The 18,686-nt window shown below is 45.2% G+C and overlaps 1 protein-coding gene across 1 annotated transcript in view; it reads left to right on the top strand.

Moving 5' to 3' along the window:
- ABCD2 (ATP binding cassette subfamily D member 2) overlaps positions 1 to 18,686 on the top strand; it is a 121,381-nt gene that overhangs the window by 73,322 nt on the left and 29,373 nt on the right. Inside the window, exons 8-9 of the mRNA XM_075345136.1 lie at positions 3,777 to 3,861; positions 8,114 to 8,239. Of these exons, the coding sequence (XP_075201251.1) occupies positions 3,777 to 3,861; positions 8,114 to 8,239 (211 nt within the window). The remainder of the gene's footprint in view (positions 1 to 3,776; positions 3,862 to 8,113; positions 8,240 to 18,686) is intronic.

The following is an 18,686-nucleotide window of genomic DNA, read 5'->3' as shown; positions in this document are numbered from 1 at the left end:
GTCCTCCAACTCGCTTCTTCAGAACTTCTCCACCTCCCGACCGAGCAGATGCTCTTCTGCAAGCGGTGTCCGCCCTAAAGGCGGAAGGAGTGGTGACTCCCGTTCCTCTTCAGGAACGAGGTCGCGGTTTTTACTCCAATTTGTTTGTGGTGCCAAAGAAGGACGGGTCGTTCCGTCCCGTCCTGGATCTAAAGCTGCTCAACAAACACGTGAAAACCAGGCGGTTCCGGATGGAATCCCTCCGCTCCGTCATCGCCTCAATGTCTCAAGGAGATTTCCTAGCATCAATAGACATCATGGATGCTTATCTCCACGTGCCGATTGCGCCAGAGCATCAGCGTTTTCTACGCTTCGTTGTAGGAAGCGAACACCTGCAGTTCGTAGCTCTACCTTTCGGGCTGGCGACAGCCCCTCGGGTCTTTACCAAGGTTATGGCAGCAGTAGTGGCAGTCCTGCACTCGCAAGGTCACTCTGTGATTCCGTATTTGGACGATCTACTTATCAAGGCACCCTCTCAAGAGGCATGCCAGCACAGCCTGAACGTGGCACTGAAGACTCTCCAGGGTTTCGGGTGGATTATCAACTTTTCAAAGTCAAATCTAACCCCGACCCAATCACTAACATATCTTGGCATGGAGTTTCATACTCTCTCAGCGATAGTGAAACTTCCACTGGACAAACAGTGTTCACTACAGACAGGGGTGCAATCTCTCCTTCAGGGCCAGTCGCACCCCTTGAGGCGCCTCATGCACTTCCTAGGGAAGATGGTAGCAGCAATGGAAGCAGTTCCTTTCGCGCAGTTTCATCTGCGTCCACTTCAATGGGACATTCTCCGCCAATGGGACGGGAAGTCGACATCCCTCGACAGGGATGTCTCCCTCTCTCAGACAGCCAAGGACTCTCTCCGGTGGTGGCTTCTTCCCACCTCATTGTCGAAAGGAAAGTCGTTCCTACCCCCATCCTGGGCGGTGGTCACGACAGACGCGAGCCTGTCAGGGTGGGGAGCAGTGTTTCTCCACCACAGGGCTCACGGTACGTGGACTCGGAAAGAGTCCACCCTTCAAATCAATGTTCTGGAAATCAGAGCAGTCTATCTTGCCCTACAAGCCTTCCAGCAGTGGCTAGCAGGCAAGCAGATCCGAATTCAGTCGGACAACTCCACAGCGGTGGCATACATCAACCACCAAGGGGGAACACGCAGTCGGCAGGCCTTCCAGGAAGTCCGGCGGATTCTGACGTGGGTGGAAGACACGGCATCCACCATATCCGCAGTTCACATACCAGGCGTGGAAAACTGGGAAGCAGACTTTCTCAGTCGCCAGGGCATGGACGCAGGGGAATGGTCCCTTCACCCGGACGTGTTTCAGGAGATCTGTCGCCGCTGGGGGATGCCGGACGTCGACCTGATGGCGTCACGGCACAACAACAAGGTCCCGGTTTTCATGGCGCGATCCCACGATTACCGAGCTCTGGCGGCAGACGCCCTAGTTCAGGATTGGTCGCAGTTCAGGCTACCTTATGTGTTCCCACCTCTGGCGTTGTTGCCCAGGGTGCTGCGCAAGATCAGGGCCGACTGCCGCCGCGCCATCCTCGTCGCTCCAGACTGGCCAACGAGGTCGTGGTACCCGGATCTGTGGCACCTCACGGTAGGCCAACCGTGGGCTCTGCCAGACCGTCCAGACTTGCTGTCTCAAGGGCCGTTTTTCCATCTGAATTCTGCGGCCCTGAACCTGACTGTGTGGCCATTGAGTCCTGGATCCTAGCGGCCTCAGGTTTATCTCATGAAGTGGTTGCCACCATGAGACAGGCTAGGAAACCATCCTCCGCCAAGATCTACCACAGGACGTGGAAGATATTCTTATCTTGGTGCTCTGCTCAGGGAGTTTCTCCCTGGCCATTTGCATTGCCTATTTTTCTTTCCTTCCTGCAGTCTGGGTTGGAAAAAGGTTTGTCGCTCGGCTCCCTTAAAGGTCAAGTCTCCGCGCTATCCGTATTTTTTCAGAAGCGCCTAGCGCGACTTCCTCAGGTACACACGTTCCTGCAAGGGGTTTGTCATATCGTCCCCCCTTACAAGCGGCCGTTGGAGACCTGGGATCTGAACAAGGTCCTAATTGCTCTCCAGAAGCCGCCTTTCGAGCCTTTGAAGGATGTTTCCCTTTCTCGTCTTTCACAGAAAGTGGCCTTTCTAGTGGCGGTCACGTCTCTTCGGAGAGTGTCCAAGCTGGCGGCGTTATCATGCAGATCTCCCTTCCTAGTATTTCACCAGGACAAGGTAGTTCTGCGTCCAATTCCAGAATTTCTTCCTAAGGTGGTATCCTCCTTTCATCTCAACCAGGATATCACTTTACCGTCTTTCTGTCCGCATCCAGTTCACCAATTTGAAAAAGGTTTGCATTTATTGGATCTGGTGAGAGCACTCAGGATCTACATTTCCCGCACGGCGCCCCTGCGCCGCTCGGATGCACTCTTTATCCTTGTCGCTGGTCAGCGTAAGGGGTCGCAAGCTTCCAAATCCACCCTGGCGCGGTGGATCAAGGAACCAATTCTTCACACCTACCGTTCTGCTGGGCTTCCGATTCCATCAGGACTGAAGGCCCATTCTACCAGAGCCGTGGGTGCGTCCTGGGCATTACGGCACCAGGCTACGGCTCAGCAGGTGTGCCAGGCGGCTACCTGGTCGAGTCTGCACACTTTTACCAAGCATTATCAGGTGCATACCTACGCTTCGGCGGATGCCAGCCTAGGTAGACAAGTCCTTCAGGCGGCGGTGGCCCACCTGTAGGAAAGGGCTGTTTGACGGCCCTATCACGAGGTATTCTTTTACCCACCCAGGGACTGCTTTTGGACGTCCCAATTGTCTGGGTCTCCCAATTAGGAGCGACAAAGAAGAAGGGAATTTTGTTTACTTACCGTAAATTCCTTTTCTTCTAGCTCCAATTGGGAGACCCAGCACCCGCCCTGTTTTCTTAGGGATTTTGTTTTTTCGGGTGCACATGTTGATCATGTTGAAGAGTTCAGTTCTCCGATGTTGTTCCTCGGATTGAATTTGTCTTTAAAACAGTTATTGGCTTTCCTCCTTGCTTTTGCACTAAAACTGAGGAGCCCGTGATCCCACGGGGGGGTGTATAGCCAGAAGGGGAGGGGCCTTACACTTTTTAGTGTAATACTTTGTGTGGCCTCCGGAGGCAGTAGCTATACACCCAATTGTCTGGGTCTCCCAATTGGAGCTAGAAGAAAAGGAATTTACGGTAAGTAAACAAAATTCCCTTCTTTCTAAGGGGGCGGTTCGTGCGGCGTCACAGCGACGTCACACAGCAGGCGTCCAATTGAAGCGGAGGGGCGGAGAGCAGCAGCATGAAAGTCACGCCCACCTCGTTGCTGGAAGACGCAGGTACTCTGTTGTTCGTCGTTCCTGGGGTCTCACAAATAGGAACGTGTGCTGCCTCAGGAACGACGAACAAATCAGCAATGATATTTGGGAAATGGACGACGTGTCAACAATCAACGATTTGGTGAGTATTATGCATCGTTAGCGGTCGCTTGTACGTGTCACACGCAACGACGTCGCTAACGAGGCCGGATGTGCGTCACGAATTCCGTGACCCCAACGACAGCTCGTTAGCGATGTCGCTGTGTGTACAGCCCCCTTTACTCTGTAATGTCTGATATTGTCTCCCCTCTGAATTGTAAAGTGCTGCAGAATATGTTGGTGCTATCGAAATAACAATACTAGTTTGACATAGATGATTTCTATTAATTTTTATGTGTGTTCACAGGCTGGGATGCTGTATCAGACTGGAAGGATGTGTTGTCAGGAGGCGAGAAGCAAAGGATGGGTATGGCACGAATGTTCTACCACAAGTAAGAATAATAGGAGGCTTTTAGCAAATTAATTGCAAGCAGTACACATTTGGTTTGATGTTTTCATCTTTGATAAATGAATTTTCTATCTTTGAAGCTTTAAGTACTCGGCAGCTGAGAAGGAAAGCAGAATTGTAAGAGGCTTCAAAAGTAAATCAATCATAATCATGTGCATTAAATAAATGAATAACACATTTATTAATTGGATGGATGAAAGAATGCACAAGATATAATTCTGTTAGGTATGTAGTAAAGATAGATAATGCAAATATGGCTGCCGAAAATAAAGTGATTATTACTATACTCTGTAATAAAGCGCAGAGTTTGAAGCTCGGATGACACATCAGAACGTGAAAGCAATAGCAAACTACAATCCAGGTAGATGTAGTGTCTGGAGCGGCAAACTCCCCAAATTTATGGCTACAGAGGTGAAAATCACAGTAAAGGGCCATTTACACGCAGCGACATCGCTAATGATATATCGTCGGGGTCACGGTGTTTGTGACGCACATCCGGCGTTAGCAACATCACAGCGTGTGACAGGCAGGAGCGACTTTAAACGATCTCAAAAGAGACAAAAATCGTTGGTATATGAGAGGTCGTTCATTTACCAAAAATCGTTGTCTCGTACGTAGCGAGGTTGTTCGTCGTTCCTGCGGCAGCACACATCGCTGTGTGTGACACTGCAGGAACGACGATCGTCTCCTTACCTCCGTCCACCGGCAATGAGGAAGGAAGGAGGTGGGTGGGATGTTACGTCCCGCTCATTTCCGCCTCTCCTCTGCTATTGGACGGCTGCCGCGTGTCGACGCTGTGACGCCGCACGAACCGCCCCCTTAGAAAGGAGGCGGTTCGCCGGCCAGAGCGACGTCGCAGGGAAGGTAAGTCCGTGTGACGGGTGTTAGTGATGTTGTGCGCCACGGGCAGCGATTTGCCCGTGACGCACAACCGACGGGGGTGGGTACGGTCGCTAGCGATATCGGTACCTATATCGCAGAGTGTAAAGTACCCTTTAGGCTATGTTCACACTTTCAGTATTTGCAGTGGAACATTCTATTTGCAGCAGAACATTCTGCTGAAAATCCTAGTGTCTTGGCAAGAAAACTGCTGCTAAAATATGCTCATTTTTGCCATTTTTTTGTTGCATTTTTTACTTGCATTTTTGTTGAATCTGCTCCACATCTTCTAGGAAAAAAATAAGCAACATGTGGATGAGGTTTCAGGATTCTCATTCACTTAGACACTGGAAAACACTACATATTCTCCACACCAAATTCATGAGGAAAAAATGCAACCAAAATGCAATATGTGCATATACCCTAATACATGCTACAAAAGAAGTGACCTTTTTTTTCACTGCAACATGTTCAACGTTTCATTTAACATAAGTAATTCAGGGTTTTTGCTTATGGAAATTTATAACATGTACTAATATACTGTAGTTCTGAAAACTGCATCAATGACTAGTGATGAGCGGACTGAAAAGTCCAGTTCCGTGTGGGTTCAAAAGTACCCGAGCACTAGCCCCGGGCTTGGAGTTCTCAGGGAACTCCAAGTACCTACTGTATCTGGAAAGTCAGGTAATTAAGAAACATTAAAGGAAAAATAAAGAAAATAAGAGAAAAGCAGTGTCTCGCACGGATAACACTTCTGTGGCTGGTCATACTACTTCCAGGGCCGCTCATTATCCTTCACACAAATGCACTGCTTCCCCCACCTATTGGCAGTCCCGGCGTCTCTGATTGCTTGAAGTCAAACGCGCCCACACCCTATGTGACAGCATGTCTGACTGCTTTCAATCACAGATACTGCGTGGGTACCTATAGTGTAAAAACAAATAACTAAAAAACAGTGTAGGTTTCCCCATATTGTGATACCCAGCACAGATAAAGCATACGGCTAAAGGCTTATCAGTGTCCTTATCTTAACTGTGTATCAAAATAAGAGAGACTGCATCTGTCTTTTTTTTTTTTTTTTTAATTATTTAAATAAGTAATAAAAAAAATTGGCATGCGGTCCTCCCCAATTTTGATACCCAGCCATGATAAAGCCAACAGCTGTGGGATGGTATTCTCAGGCTGTGGAGGACCCATGGTTATTCGACCACCCCAGCCTAAAAATAGCAGTTTGTAGCTGCCCAGGATTGTTGTATACACTAGATAGGTAATAAGGGATATTGACAGCTCACAGCTGCCGCTAAGCCTTAGATTAGTAATGGGAGGCATCTATGAGACACCCCTCCATTACAAATCTGGGAGTGAAAAGAAATAAAACACAAAACACAGAAAAAATCCTTTATTTTAAGTAAAATAGAAAAAAACACCCTTTTTCTCCCCTTTATTAACTCCCAAAACACCTAGTTCTGACGATTCCAGCTCTGCCACATGCATACTGGAGGCACAGCGTGTGAGCACAGAACATGTCCGCATGCTGTAGGTTTCAGGCAGAGAATGACTGAGCCACGCAATGAGCGGTGACGTCACTCAGTTTATTTGTATTATAGCTGGAGGTTCCCACGGTACCCAACTTTGACCACAGGTACACTGACCTCAGGTGACCTCATTAAACTCCGTGACCTCACCTCGGGTGAGGTCACTGAGTTCACAGACCTGCATCTCCTGGCAGAGAACCACGTTTTTTTTGCCAGGAGGTGTAAATTTGGTGCAGAAATGTCTGCACCAGATTTCAGCACCAAAATTGCACCTCCTGGCAGAAAACCACTCCGAATCGGTGTCAAAACCGATTTGTTCATTTTTTTTTGTAAAGAGATGCAGATTTGGTGTTGAAATTTATTCACCATATTGCTGCACCAAATCTGAATCTCCTGACAAAAAAAGTGTCAAATATATTATAACGCATGCGGTTTTGGTGCATTTTTTGCCAGGAGATTCAGATTTGGTGCAGGAATATGGTGTATAAATTTCAGCAAAAAAATTTGCATCTCTTGGCAAAAAAATGGGAAACAAAATGGTTTTGACTCCATTTCGGTTCGGTTTTCAGCCATTAGGTACAAATTTGGTGCTGAAATCTAGTGCAGACATTTCAGCACCAAATTTGCAGCACGCTTTCACACAGGCTGGGGGCGCATCTGACTGCAAACAATCAGACGTCAGGACTGCTGGTGAGTGGGGGAAGCAGTGCATATGCATGAGGGTTATGAGCAGCTCTGGAAGTAGCGATACAACCACGCAGAGACTGGTAAGTATAAAACACCTGCTCTAATCCCCTTAGCCCTTTCCACCACCATTTTAAAGTGCCACATTCTGGTTCCCATAGTTGTTTTTTTAAACACCGGTTGGACCTGCCGATCCTGGGTATCTGCGGGTCCGCCCATCACTATCAATGACCCGATATGGGACCTTAATGCCAAGCCCCCACTGTTGTTCCGACAAAAGCATCCTTTTCTCTGTGTTTGTGACGTGCTTCAAGGGGCTTAGTTATCCAGCACATAGGTACAGAGAAGAGCACCGTCTTATATAATGAACTGTGCTAGACAGTTTCATCACATCACCAAAAAATAGGAAAAGGAAAAAAGCTTTCTGGCCATGTGCAACTGCAGGATCTCTAGTATTGAGATAATAAGAGAGGGTCTCATATGAGGCTATTGACACAGTTTTCGTACAAAACTATATTCAAAACTCTCATTCATTTACTTACCCCTTTATGGAGTCTTCAAAACAAAAAAATGGGGCATAAAAGTCTTTAAAATAACAAAAATTATCATCAGTTATCTATTGAAGCCCCTGCTTCATCAGTGCAATCTCTGCTGCTTCCCGTTGAGTTTTGTTTATAGGGCTGCCTCAACGCATTGCCTAAAAGTGAGCACTGTAGCCAATCCAAGCAATCATACTGAGGTAGGTAGACAATAAGACTTCTGAGACCTTTAGTCCCTTCCCACTCCATACATGACAGCTACTAGCTGTATTACACAGCTAAATTTCAATAGTAATCAAAGTTAGGGGCATGGGAAGTACCTTCCCCTCTGGGATTAAATTTAGGGGTGCCGATAATGTTGTCAAGGCCATAAGGTGTCTCCTGAAGCCCCTTGTCTGCAGTGTTGGTACTCCTATGCTTGCCTCAGGCATATCTTTTATAAGTGGTAGCTAATTTTACAATATACTTCAATAGGTAATGTATTGAATTTTACCGTAGACTGGAAAACTATTGCAATACCTACCGATCTAATGAGATATTTCAGAAATTCACATTTGCAAACAAACCATTCTTAATGTTCCTCCTTTCTTCACAATAGGCCACAATATGCATTGCTTGATGAATGCACGAGTGCTGTGAGCATAGACGTGGAAGGAAAGATTTTTCAAGCTGCAAAGGATGCTGGGATAAGCCTGCTTTCCATAACTCATCGTCCATCGCTTTGGTAAGTAATAGTTTTCATATACAAACAAATACAGTGATTGACTGGCTGTTGAATGCATTATCGAGTCTCCTGTGCAATCACAAATACCACAAGTGGGGCTTCATCTCTTCTAAAAACAGACTTAGACACAACCAATAATATAGCATCTGAAGAACATTTCCAGCAATGAGAAAACTCTGCACTGTCTTCCTCGGTTAAATGACAATCTACCCAGCTTTCCTAGTATCCTTAAAGGTAGGTGGCCAATGCTAATGAAGTAATATCCAGCCGGCATCATACGTGCTGCTGCTGGGTGGCATCTTGGGTGCAACTGCCTTTCCCAGTATCAAACTAGGACTACACGACAACTGAGATTAGGTCGCATTGTGCAATTTCAGCTACTGACTTCCTATCGTGTTCCATTATGTAACTTGCGACATATCATAACGGGGAAACAATTTTAAAAGGAACCTGTCACCAGGTTATCGCCATATAGCCTAAGACCACCATCTTTGCTGCCTCTTTTACAGTAATCTAAAAACCTGTATAAGCCCTAAGCTTCCTTCATGTCCCTAAAAACATCTTTTATAACCCCTTCTTATGGTATGGTCCAGTTGGATGGGGGTCTTGCTTGGTGCCTCCTCTTTCCGCACAATCGTGGACCTGCTGTCCTGCTTCATATGGATGGCGCTTCCTAAATAATTCACACAGCGCCCCCAATTTTACTCCTGCGCAGGTGTACTTTGCTCTGCCCTGCTAACGGAAGAGCAAAGTAGCGTAATGTGCATGCACCAACTTTACTTCTGGGCAACCAGAGCATTTTTTTTGTCTTCTTCTGGGACATGCACATTACAGTACTTCTTCTCTACCCTCAGCAGGGCAGAGTACACCTGGGTAGGAGCAAGATTGGGGGTGCTGTGTGGATGATGTTGGATGAGTCATCCACTTGATGCAGGACAGGAAGATAGAGATTGCGGGAAGTGAGGAGACACCAAGCAAGACCAGCAACGCCCATCAAACGAACTGTGCCATATAAGGGGATTATGAAAGGTATTTTTGGGGATATACAGACTCTGTTGGGGTATATATACAGGTTGCAACACTACTGTCTAAGGAAGAGATAATGTGTTAGCATTAGTTTATATCTCTTAATACCTGGTGACAGACTCCCTTTAAATTTTTTCAAATGTGTTGAATTTTTCATCACAAGTTACAAGTCGCACGCAAATCACGTGCCAGAGACTTAAAGTACGTCACATACAATTGCGATTTGTTTGCAATTTTGCTGTTCTTCTCTTACAGCAAGCTCATGGCATTAAAATGGTTGTGCAAAAGTAAGTTCTAGACAAGTTGAGCACGTTTTGGTCGCTCAAGGTGTCTAAGATTTGCTGTTGTTCAAGAAATTGCTTTGTACTCCCATCATAAAGCTCCCCAATAAATGGCTGTCATCAGAATTATGTCTTTGCTTACGGATTCCCACACTCAGGTGCACTTGGCTCGAGCAAGCGCCACTGTGTTCTCTATGAAAGAGCTACCAAATGCCTTTGGCTGAGGCTTGTCTCAGGGAGAATAAAAAGATTCGCAATTTGAAATCAGACATGTTTGATCCTTCTCTTTCCTGACATTATAAATTGGGAAAGAGATGAGAAGTCCCCATTCACAATTGACTATCGACCAATCCCTTTGATATCGGCAGAATATGACAATGATAGTCTAATGTGAATGGTGGTCTCTATTATTATGAGTGCTCCATCCAAGAGAACAAGGAAATTGTTATCTCTCTTTCAGGAATACTGAAACATCTCAGACGTTTGAAAAGATCTTGGCTGTGTAGAAACATTTTAGCTTTTGAAGGGGAGATGCTTAATTTAGGAATAGATACTTTTCTGTGCATTGATTCAGTATATTCATGTAACAGATTTACATTTGAGACCAGCTTCCTCCACTAACAGTAATTAACAGCTTTCTGTGTGTATAGAGGTTGAGCTGTCAATCACTTTTTGTGTGGGTGTTGAACAAGATGCATAGGCAGCTTGTTGTACAAAAAATACTGAATCAAATCTCAGATAAAGCAGCACAGGATAGCTTACAGATTGCTTTAATATGGCCACAACACTCTGTGCGCTTGTCTTATAATGGAATGAAGAACCACATTTGAGACTCCCATCAAGTGTCACGTTGCCCACCACTGCTATAGTGCATGTATAGTATGGCATATACATATACTGTGTATATATATATATATATATATATATATACACACAGTATATGTATATGCCATACTATATATCTATGTATATATATATATATATATACACAGTGGAACCTCGCTTAACGAGTAACCCAGTTAGCTAGTATTTCGCTTAACGAGCAAAGTGTGCTGTAAATTTGTAACTCAGTTTACGAGCAAGCTTTGCTGAACGAGCAAAACACTCACCGCACACACCTCCGGTTCCGTATATCCACCGCGCTCTAACCCGCTCTTGCAGTCCGCACAAACACACATAATCACACACAGTAACGCACATGTATATATATGCATATACTGTATATATACAATGGAACCTTGGTTAACGAGAACAATCCGTTCTGGCAGTCTGCTTGTTAACCAGGGTACTCATTCAGCAAAGCAAGATTTCCCATAGGAAATCATTGCAATGCAGACAATTGGTTCCACAACTTGTTAAATGTCCCATCCTGGTCCCCTATTGTGCCATTCCACACACATACAAACACGCAGTCTTGCAGTTTGCCGGTGCAGGCTGTGTATCGGGTAACCATCGCCACGAGGGAGGAACTTCCGCTGCCATAGCGCTAAGGTCAAAGGCAGGACCCGCTTGCCTCTGATTGGCCAGCGCGCTGCCTTTGAGTAGCGGCTGACAGCGGAAGTTCCTCCCTCGTCGCGATGGTTACCTGATACACATCCTGCAGCGGCGAACTACAGGAACCATGAGGCCGGTGATGGAACGGAAGGTAAGGTGAGCATAATATGTGTGTGTGCGTGAGTGTATGTGTGTGTTTGTGCGTGATTGTGTGTGTTTGTGCGGACTGCAAGAGCGGGTTAGAGCGCGGTGGATGTATGGAACCGGAAATGTGTGCGGTGAGTATTTTGCTCGTTTGCAAAGCTTGCTCGTAAATTGAGTTACAAATTTACAGCAATCTTTGCTCGTTAAGCAAATGCTCGCTAACTGGATTACTCGTTAAGCGAGGTTCCACTGTGTGTATATATATATATATATATATATATATATATACTGTATATATAGTATCATAAAAAGGTTTGGGCAGCCCTGGTCACCATTACTTGTGAATATATATGCAAGTTGAAGATGAAATGATCTCTAAATTGCATAAAGTTAAAAATGACACATTTCCTTTGTATCTTAGGCTGCTTTCACACATCCGGTTTTTGCAGTGCGGCTCAATCCGGCTCAAAAACCTATGCAACGGATGCGGCCCGTCTGTTTTTTGACGGATGCGGCTTGATACTGAGCATGCGCAGTGGAAAAAAACGCATCCGGCCACCGGATGCGGTTTTTGCCGCAGGACGCCGCATCCGGTGTCCATAGGCTTGCATTGTAAATCGCGACGCATCGCGCCGGATCCAGCGCTATGCGTTTTTTTCGCCGCACAAAAAAACGTGCCAGGCAACATTCCATCCGGCCGCCGCATGGGCTAAATATGCCGCATCCAGCAAAAACCGGATGCAACGCAAGGCCATGCGGCACAATATGGCGCTAATGCAAGTCTATGCAGAAAAACGCAACCGGCGGCAAAAAAAAAATGAATGCGTTTTTTCTGCAAAGCGCCGTATTGTGCCGCTAAGCAAAAACCGGTTGTGTGAAAGCAGCCTTAGGCAACAAAAAAAAAATTTTCATCTTATATTTTTAAATTAACAAAAAGGAAAATGGGCCAATGGAAAAGTTAGCATACCCTGGTTAGTACCTAGTAGTACCCCCTTTGGAAAGTATCGCAGCTTGTAAATGCTTTTTGTAGCCAGCCAAGAGTGTTTCAATTGGTGTTTGAGGGATTTTCATCCATTCTCCCTTGGAAAAGTCTTCCAGTTCTGTGAGATTCCTGGGTCATCTTGCATGCACTGCTCTTTTAACCCCTTAACGACCGCCGATACGCCTTTTAACGGCGACAAATTAGGGTACTTCTTCCAAACCGCCGCTTTTTAACGGTGGTCGGAAAAAAGGGTCTAGCGCCCCCAGAGTCGGAAAATTTCCGGGGTCTCAGCTGCCGGGGTTAGCTGAGACCCTGGAGATCATGATTCAGGCCAGTTTTTCCAGTCACCGCTCACCTGATGACCGGTATACACCGTATACCGATGATCAGGTTACAGTAAATGGCAGCGCCGGTAAAAAATGATTTATCTCCCATCTGGCATAAACAAACATGTCAGAAGGGAGATAAATGTCCTCCCCGGTCCCTCAGTGTCGCCAAAGTGTCCCCCCTGATCCCACCCGTCCCGAAAATCCAAGATGGCCGCGCACACACCGGCGCGCACAAAAGCGCCGGCCGCATTTCTCTGGTTTCTGTCGCATGTGCTATGACACATACGACAGAAAACTGCTCCCCAGGCCCTTCCAGGTCACCCCCTATTCCCACCCCGGTGTTCCCCAGTGTCCCCCGTACCTGTCTCAGCTCTGATCCCCCATGGCCCCCTCCTCCTTCACAGCAGACGCCGGTCACACGTGCAGAGCGTGGCTGTCAGCTCAGCTTCCTGCTTTGCTTTCAGAGACACTGGCTCACTGCTCGCACTCTGCAGCTGTGACCCGGGGAGAGTGGGTGCAGATTCTTTGCACCCACTCTACTCAAATGGAGGGTCTGCACTCCTAGAAAATGGGGGATACGTTCCCTGAACGTGCCCCCCATATTCTAGAAGGTCCAGAATCGCCGCGGGACTTTCACAATGGATTACAGGGACCCGATTTTTCTTTTCTTTTCTTTAATAAATTGGTGAAAGAGGCAATATTTTGGGGAGTGTTTTTTCAAATAAAACTTTTTTTTGTTGTCAATTTTTTTTTTTTTTATTACTGTCAATTAGTTATGTCTGGTATCAAATAGACGCCGTGACATCACTAATTGCTGGGCTTGATGCCAGGTGACATTACAAATCTGGTATCAACCCCATTTATTAAACCGTTTGCCACCGCACCAGGGCAACGGGATGAGTTGGGGCGAAGCGCCAGGATTGGCACATCTAATGGATGCGCCACTTCTGGGGCGGCTGCGGCCTGCTATTTTTAGGCTGGGAAGAGTCCATTAACCATGGCTCTTCCCACCCTGAGAATACCAGACCCCAGCTGTCAGCTTCACCTTGGCTAGTGATCTAATTTGGGGGGACCCCACGTTTGTTTGTTTTTTTTAATTATTTATTTATAAATAATTAAAAAAAAAAACAGCTTGGGGAGCCCTCCAAATTAATCACCAGACAAGGTGAAGCTGTCAGCTGTGGTTTGCAGGCTACAGCTGTCTGCTTTACCCTAGCTGGCTATCAAAAATAGGGGGGACCCCACGTCATTTATTTTAATTATTTTTTTTCTTTTTGAGCTAAATACAAGGCTAGGCATCCTTTAGTGCCACATGAAAGGCACTAAAGGGCGCCAGCTTAGAATATGCAGGGGGGTGGGATGTTATATATGTTTGACATCTATCCATTCATCCACTGTAGCATTTTAGGCTGTGTGCCCACAATCAGGGTTTGCAGTGTTTTGGGCGCAGTGTTTTTTCCCTGCATCCATAACACTGCATTGTGCGGTAGAAGCACAGTGGAAGGATTTTTAGAAATCTCATGCCCACTGTGCTTCTTTTCTCCGCAGCATAAACCGACCTGTGGCGCAGCTTCCTGAGCCTCAGCATGTCAATTTATGCTGCGAAGACGAGAGTGTTCTCTACAGGTAGAATAGAGCTAAAGTCCACAGCAGCCTGAACCCAAATCGTGGGCATGGGCAGCTGCGTTCTCCCGTGGACAACACTCACATCTCTGCAGGAAGGCTGACACTGTGTACTAGACGCCATGTCGCTGGATCATGGCCACATAGCCTAACAGTGAGAATATTGTTCCTGCAGCAACATTTTTGTGAAGTACCTGTGAATTCAAAATGCTTACTATACTCATGAATAAAATCCTTGAGGGGTCCAGTTTCCAAACTGGGGTCACTTGTGGGGGGTTTCTGATGTATAGGTACCCAAGAGGCCCTGCTAATGTGACATGGTGCGCACAATTTATTTCAACTTTTCCAAAATTCCAATGGTGCTTCTTCCATTCCAAGCCCTCCCATTTATCCAAACAGAGGTTTTTGGCCACATATGGGGTATCCCTGCGCTCACAAGAAATTGGATAACAACCTGTGGGGTCCACGTTTTGTTGTTGCCTCTTGAAAAAGTGAGAAATGTGATGCTAAAGAAACATTTTTGTGAAAAAAATGAAAATTTTCAATATGGCAACCTAAATTTATCAAATTCTGTGAAGTATTCGTGGATTCAAAATGCTCAATATACACCTAGATAAAAGCCTTGAGGTGTCTTGTTTCCAGAATGCGGTCACTTGTGGGGGACCTCCACAGTTTAGGCACCTTACGGGGTTTCCAAATGCGACATAGCGTCCACTAATTATTCCAGCCAAATGTTCAGTCAAATGGCACTTTTTCCCTTCCGAGCCCTGCTGTGCACCCAAACAGTTGATTTCCACCACACATAATGTATCAGCATACTCAGGAGAAATTGCACAATAAATTTTATGCTGCTTTTTTTCCTTTTACTCTTGTTAAAAAAAAAAACTATCTGGTTGAAGTAACAATTTTGTGGTAAAAATGTATTTTTTTTATTTTCACAGCTCAACATTATAAACTTCTGTGAAGCACCTGGGGGTTCAGGGTACTCACCAAACATCTAGATAAATTCGTTGAGGGGTCTATTTTCCAGAATGGGGTCACTTGTGGGGGACCTCCACTGTTTAGGCACCTCAGGGGCTCTCCTAATGCAACACGGTGTCCGCTATTGATTGCAGCCAATTTTGCAGTCAAATTGCACTCCTTCCCTTCCGAGCCCTGCCGTGTGCCCAAACAGTTGATTTCCACCACATATAAGATATCACCAAACTCAGGAGAAATTGCACAATAAATTTCATGGTGATTTTTTTCCTGTTACCCTTGTGAAAAAAAAGCTACCTGGTTGAAGTAACAATTTTGTGGTAAAATTTTATTTTTTTATTTTCATGGCTCAACGTTATAAACGTCTGTGAAGCACCTGGGGGTTCAGGGTACTCACCAAACATCTAGACAAATTCCTTGAGAGGTCTAGTTTCCAATATGGGGTCACTTGTGGTGTTTTTTTGCTGTTTACGTACCTTAGGGGTCCTCCAAATGTGACATGGTACCCGCAATCTTTTTCAGCCAAATTTCCTTTACAAAATTCAAATATTGCTCCTTTCGTTCCAAGCCCTCCCATTTGTCCAAACAAAGGTTTCAGACCACATGTGTGGTATCACCGCGCTCATAAAAAAGTGGGTAACAAACACGTGGGTAAAATTTTTGGAATTACCTCTTGAAAAAGTAAGAAAATTGATGCTAAAGCAACATTTTTGAGAAAAAAAATGACAATTTTCAATATGACAACGTAACGTTATCAAAATCTGTGAAGTACCTGTGGGTCCAAAATGCTCACGATACCCCTCGATAGAAGCCTTAAGGGATCTAGTTTCCAAAATGGGGTCACTTGAGGAGGGTTCCTGCTGTTTAGGTACCTTAGGGGATCTGTAAATGCAACATGGTGCCCGCAATCTGTTTCAGCCAACTTTTCTTTCCAAAATTCAAATATTGCTCCTTTCGTTCCAAGCCCTCCTATTTACCCAAACAAAGGTTTCTGACCACATGTGGGGTATTGGCGTGCTCATAAGAAAGTGGGTAACAAAGTGTGAGGTCCAAGTTTTGGTGTTACCTCTTGAAAAAGTAAGAAAATTAGTGCTAAAGCAACATTTGTAGGTAAAATGTTAATTTTTATTTTTTTTCATTCCGCATTACTTTAGTTCCTGTGAAGCACCTGAAGGGTTGATAAACTTCTTGGATGTGGTTTTGAGTACCTTGAGGGGTGCAGTTTTTAGAATGGTATCACTTTTGGGTATTTTCTTTCACCTAGGCCTCTCAAAGTCACTTCAAATGTGATGTGGTCCCTAAAAAAATGGTTTTGTAAATTTTGTTGAAAAAATGGGAAATTGCTGATGAAATTTGAACCCTTCTAACTTCCTAACCCCAAAAAATTTTGTTTCAAAAATTACGCTGATCTAAAGTAGACAAGTGGGAAATGTTATTTATTAACTGTGTGACATAACTCTCTGGTTTATGGGCATAAAAATTAAAAGTTTGAAAATTGCAAAATTTTTAATTTTTTTCTCAAATTTTAGATTTTTTCACAAATAAAATATAAAAATATCATCCTACATTTACCTCTAACATGAAGTCCAATATGTCACGAAAAAAGAATCTCAGAATCACCGGAATCCATTGAAGCGTTCCAGAGTTATTGCCTTATGTATAATCTTTGTTTATTAGAAAACGTACGATACAAAGAAACAAGTAAAAGGCATAGATTTGAAAATTACATACAAATTTTGGAACAATCAACCAATTCCTTAATATTGATGGAAATGAATCATATAAAAATGTAATTTTTCTTGGAAGTACTAAAGAAGCAAAAGTCAAGGAAAGGGAAAGAAGGAAGAAAGATACTAAGTGTGTAGCATATTCTGAAAAATACAAATGTTGTCTACCCATCTCCCTCAACCCCTCCCCCCTATCAACGTTTGTTTGTCTCTACCCCCTCCATGTACATGAGACAGAGCATTATTTCGATGCAGAAATGAGAGGAGGTTTACAATATAACCTAATACATAAACTCATTCATTAAGCATGAAAATTGGGAGCCTATGTCCCCACCTAATTAACACGGCGACTTAACGCGAAATTTCAGGATACTAGAAAGAGAAGAAGAGAACTGAGTAATAAAGATAGAAGCAGCAAAGAGGGAGGGGAGAACGGGGGAAGGACGGGAAGGTCAGAGGGGAGGGGACATCAAGGTTCCTCAGGCGCGGCTTAGAGCCAATGAGGCCCGGCTCGTGGTCACCGTCTAGTCAGAGCCGAACAGCTCTCTGTACGCGTTTGTCTCTTTGAAAAGGATCCACGGTTGCCAAATCTTTAAGAATCTCTCGCTGTCCCCTGTCGCCTCAGCGGAAAGCTCCTCCATATAAAATATGGAGGCGAATTCCTGTTGCCATTCTTGCATGGATGGACACGTTGTCTTCCGCCAGTGTCTAGGTACCGCCAGGCGGGCTGCCGAGAGACAGAATCTAAGTAAGTCTCCTTTTTGTGTCTTAAATGAGGCGGGCAACATGGATAGCAAAGAGATCTGCGGAGAGGGCGACACTATCTCTCCCGAAATTTTGGTATATGTTTGAAACATCTCCAACCAGAAGGGTTTAATCAGCGGGCAATCCCACCAAATGTGTAACATTGTCTCTGGGGCCCCACCGCACCGCCAACACAGCTCTTATGCAGAGGGGAAGATCCTATGCAGCTTCACTGGGTATAGGTACCACCTTGATAGGATTTTGTAATTCTTTTCTTTCGCATAACCGGCTGTAGCCATCTTGTGAGTGAACACGTATGCCTTCTTTTTTTCTTCCTCGGAGAAGGTGGTGCCTAAATCTATCTCCCATTGTGATATCAAATTTGGGTCCGTGTCCGCCTCCGGAGCCGCCTGGCTCAATAATTTGTAGATTACTGATATTAAATGAGATGGTGGGGATTTTTGTAAAAACAACCCTTCAAATGGGGTCAGTGAGATATCAGGTATGTGCTTCCACTTTCTCAATCTATTGCATACAAATGAGTATAACTGTTTGTACTCTATCCATGATAACAAGTGTGGGGGGTCAAAGGACATAATGTCATTTCCATTTAGTGTGTGGTGAATCCTAATGTCGTCTTCCATTTCCCAACGTAGAAAGGAAGAACGGGAAAGTCCCGGCGCAAAGTCCGGGTTGGAAAAATCGGGATGAGTAAAAGTGGAGGACCAGTCAACGAGCTTTTTTGTCAAATCTGATCCCATTCTTTTAGTGTGGCCCTTGCTAAGAAGGCAACAGTAGGCAACTTCACCCCCTCCCGCGACTCCAGCAATGGTAGATACCTCAAGGGCACCTGCACTCCCTCCTGCTCTAATGCAACCCATTTCTTAAGATCAGCAGAAAAGTTCCAGCCGAACATACGCATTAATAGGGCAGCCTGGTGATATCTACGGAGGTCTGGTAGTCCAGCCCCGCCCCTGTCGATGGATCGGGTTAAGATTTGGTATTTTACTCTCGCCCTCGAGTCTCCCCATACAAATTTAATTAAAGCCGATTTGAGAGTGCGGAAAAAGCTAGCAGGTGGCGACAAAGGAATCGCCTGAAAGACATAAAGGAACCATA

This window comes from Anomaloglossus baeobatrachus, chromosome 4, assembly GCF_048569485.1.
Source record: "Anomaloglossus baeobatrachus isolate aAnoBae1 chromosome 4, aAnoBae1.hap1, whole genome shotgun sequence".
Lineage (NCBI taxonomy): Eukaryota > Metazoa > Chordata > Amphibia > Anura > Aromobatidae > Anomaloglossus > Anomaloglossus baeobatrachus.
The sequence above is the reverse complement of the archived record's forward strand: the minus strand, read 5'-3'. Positions and strand labels throughout refer to the sequence as shown.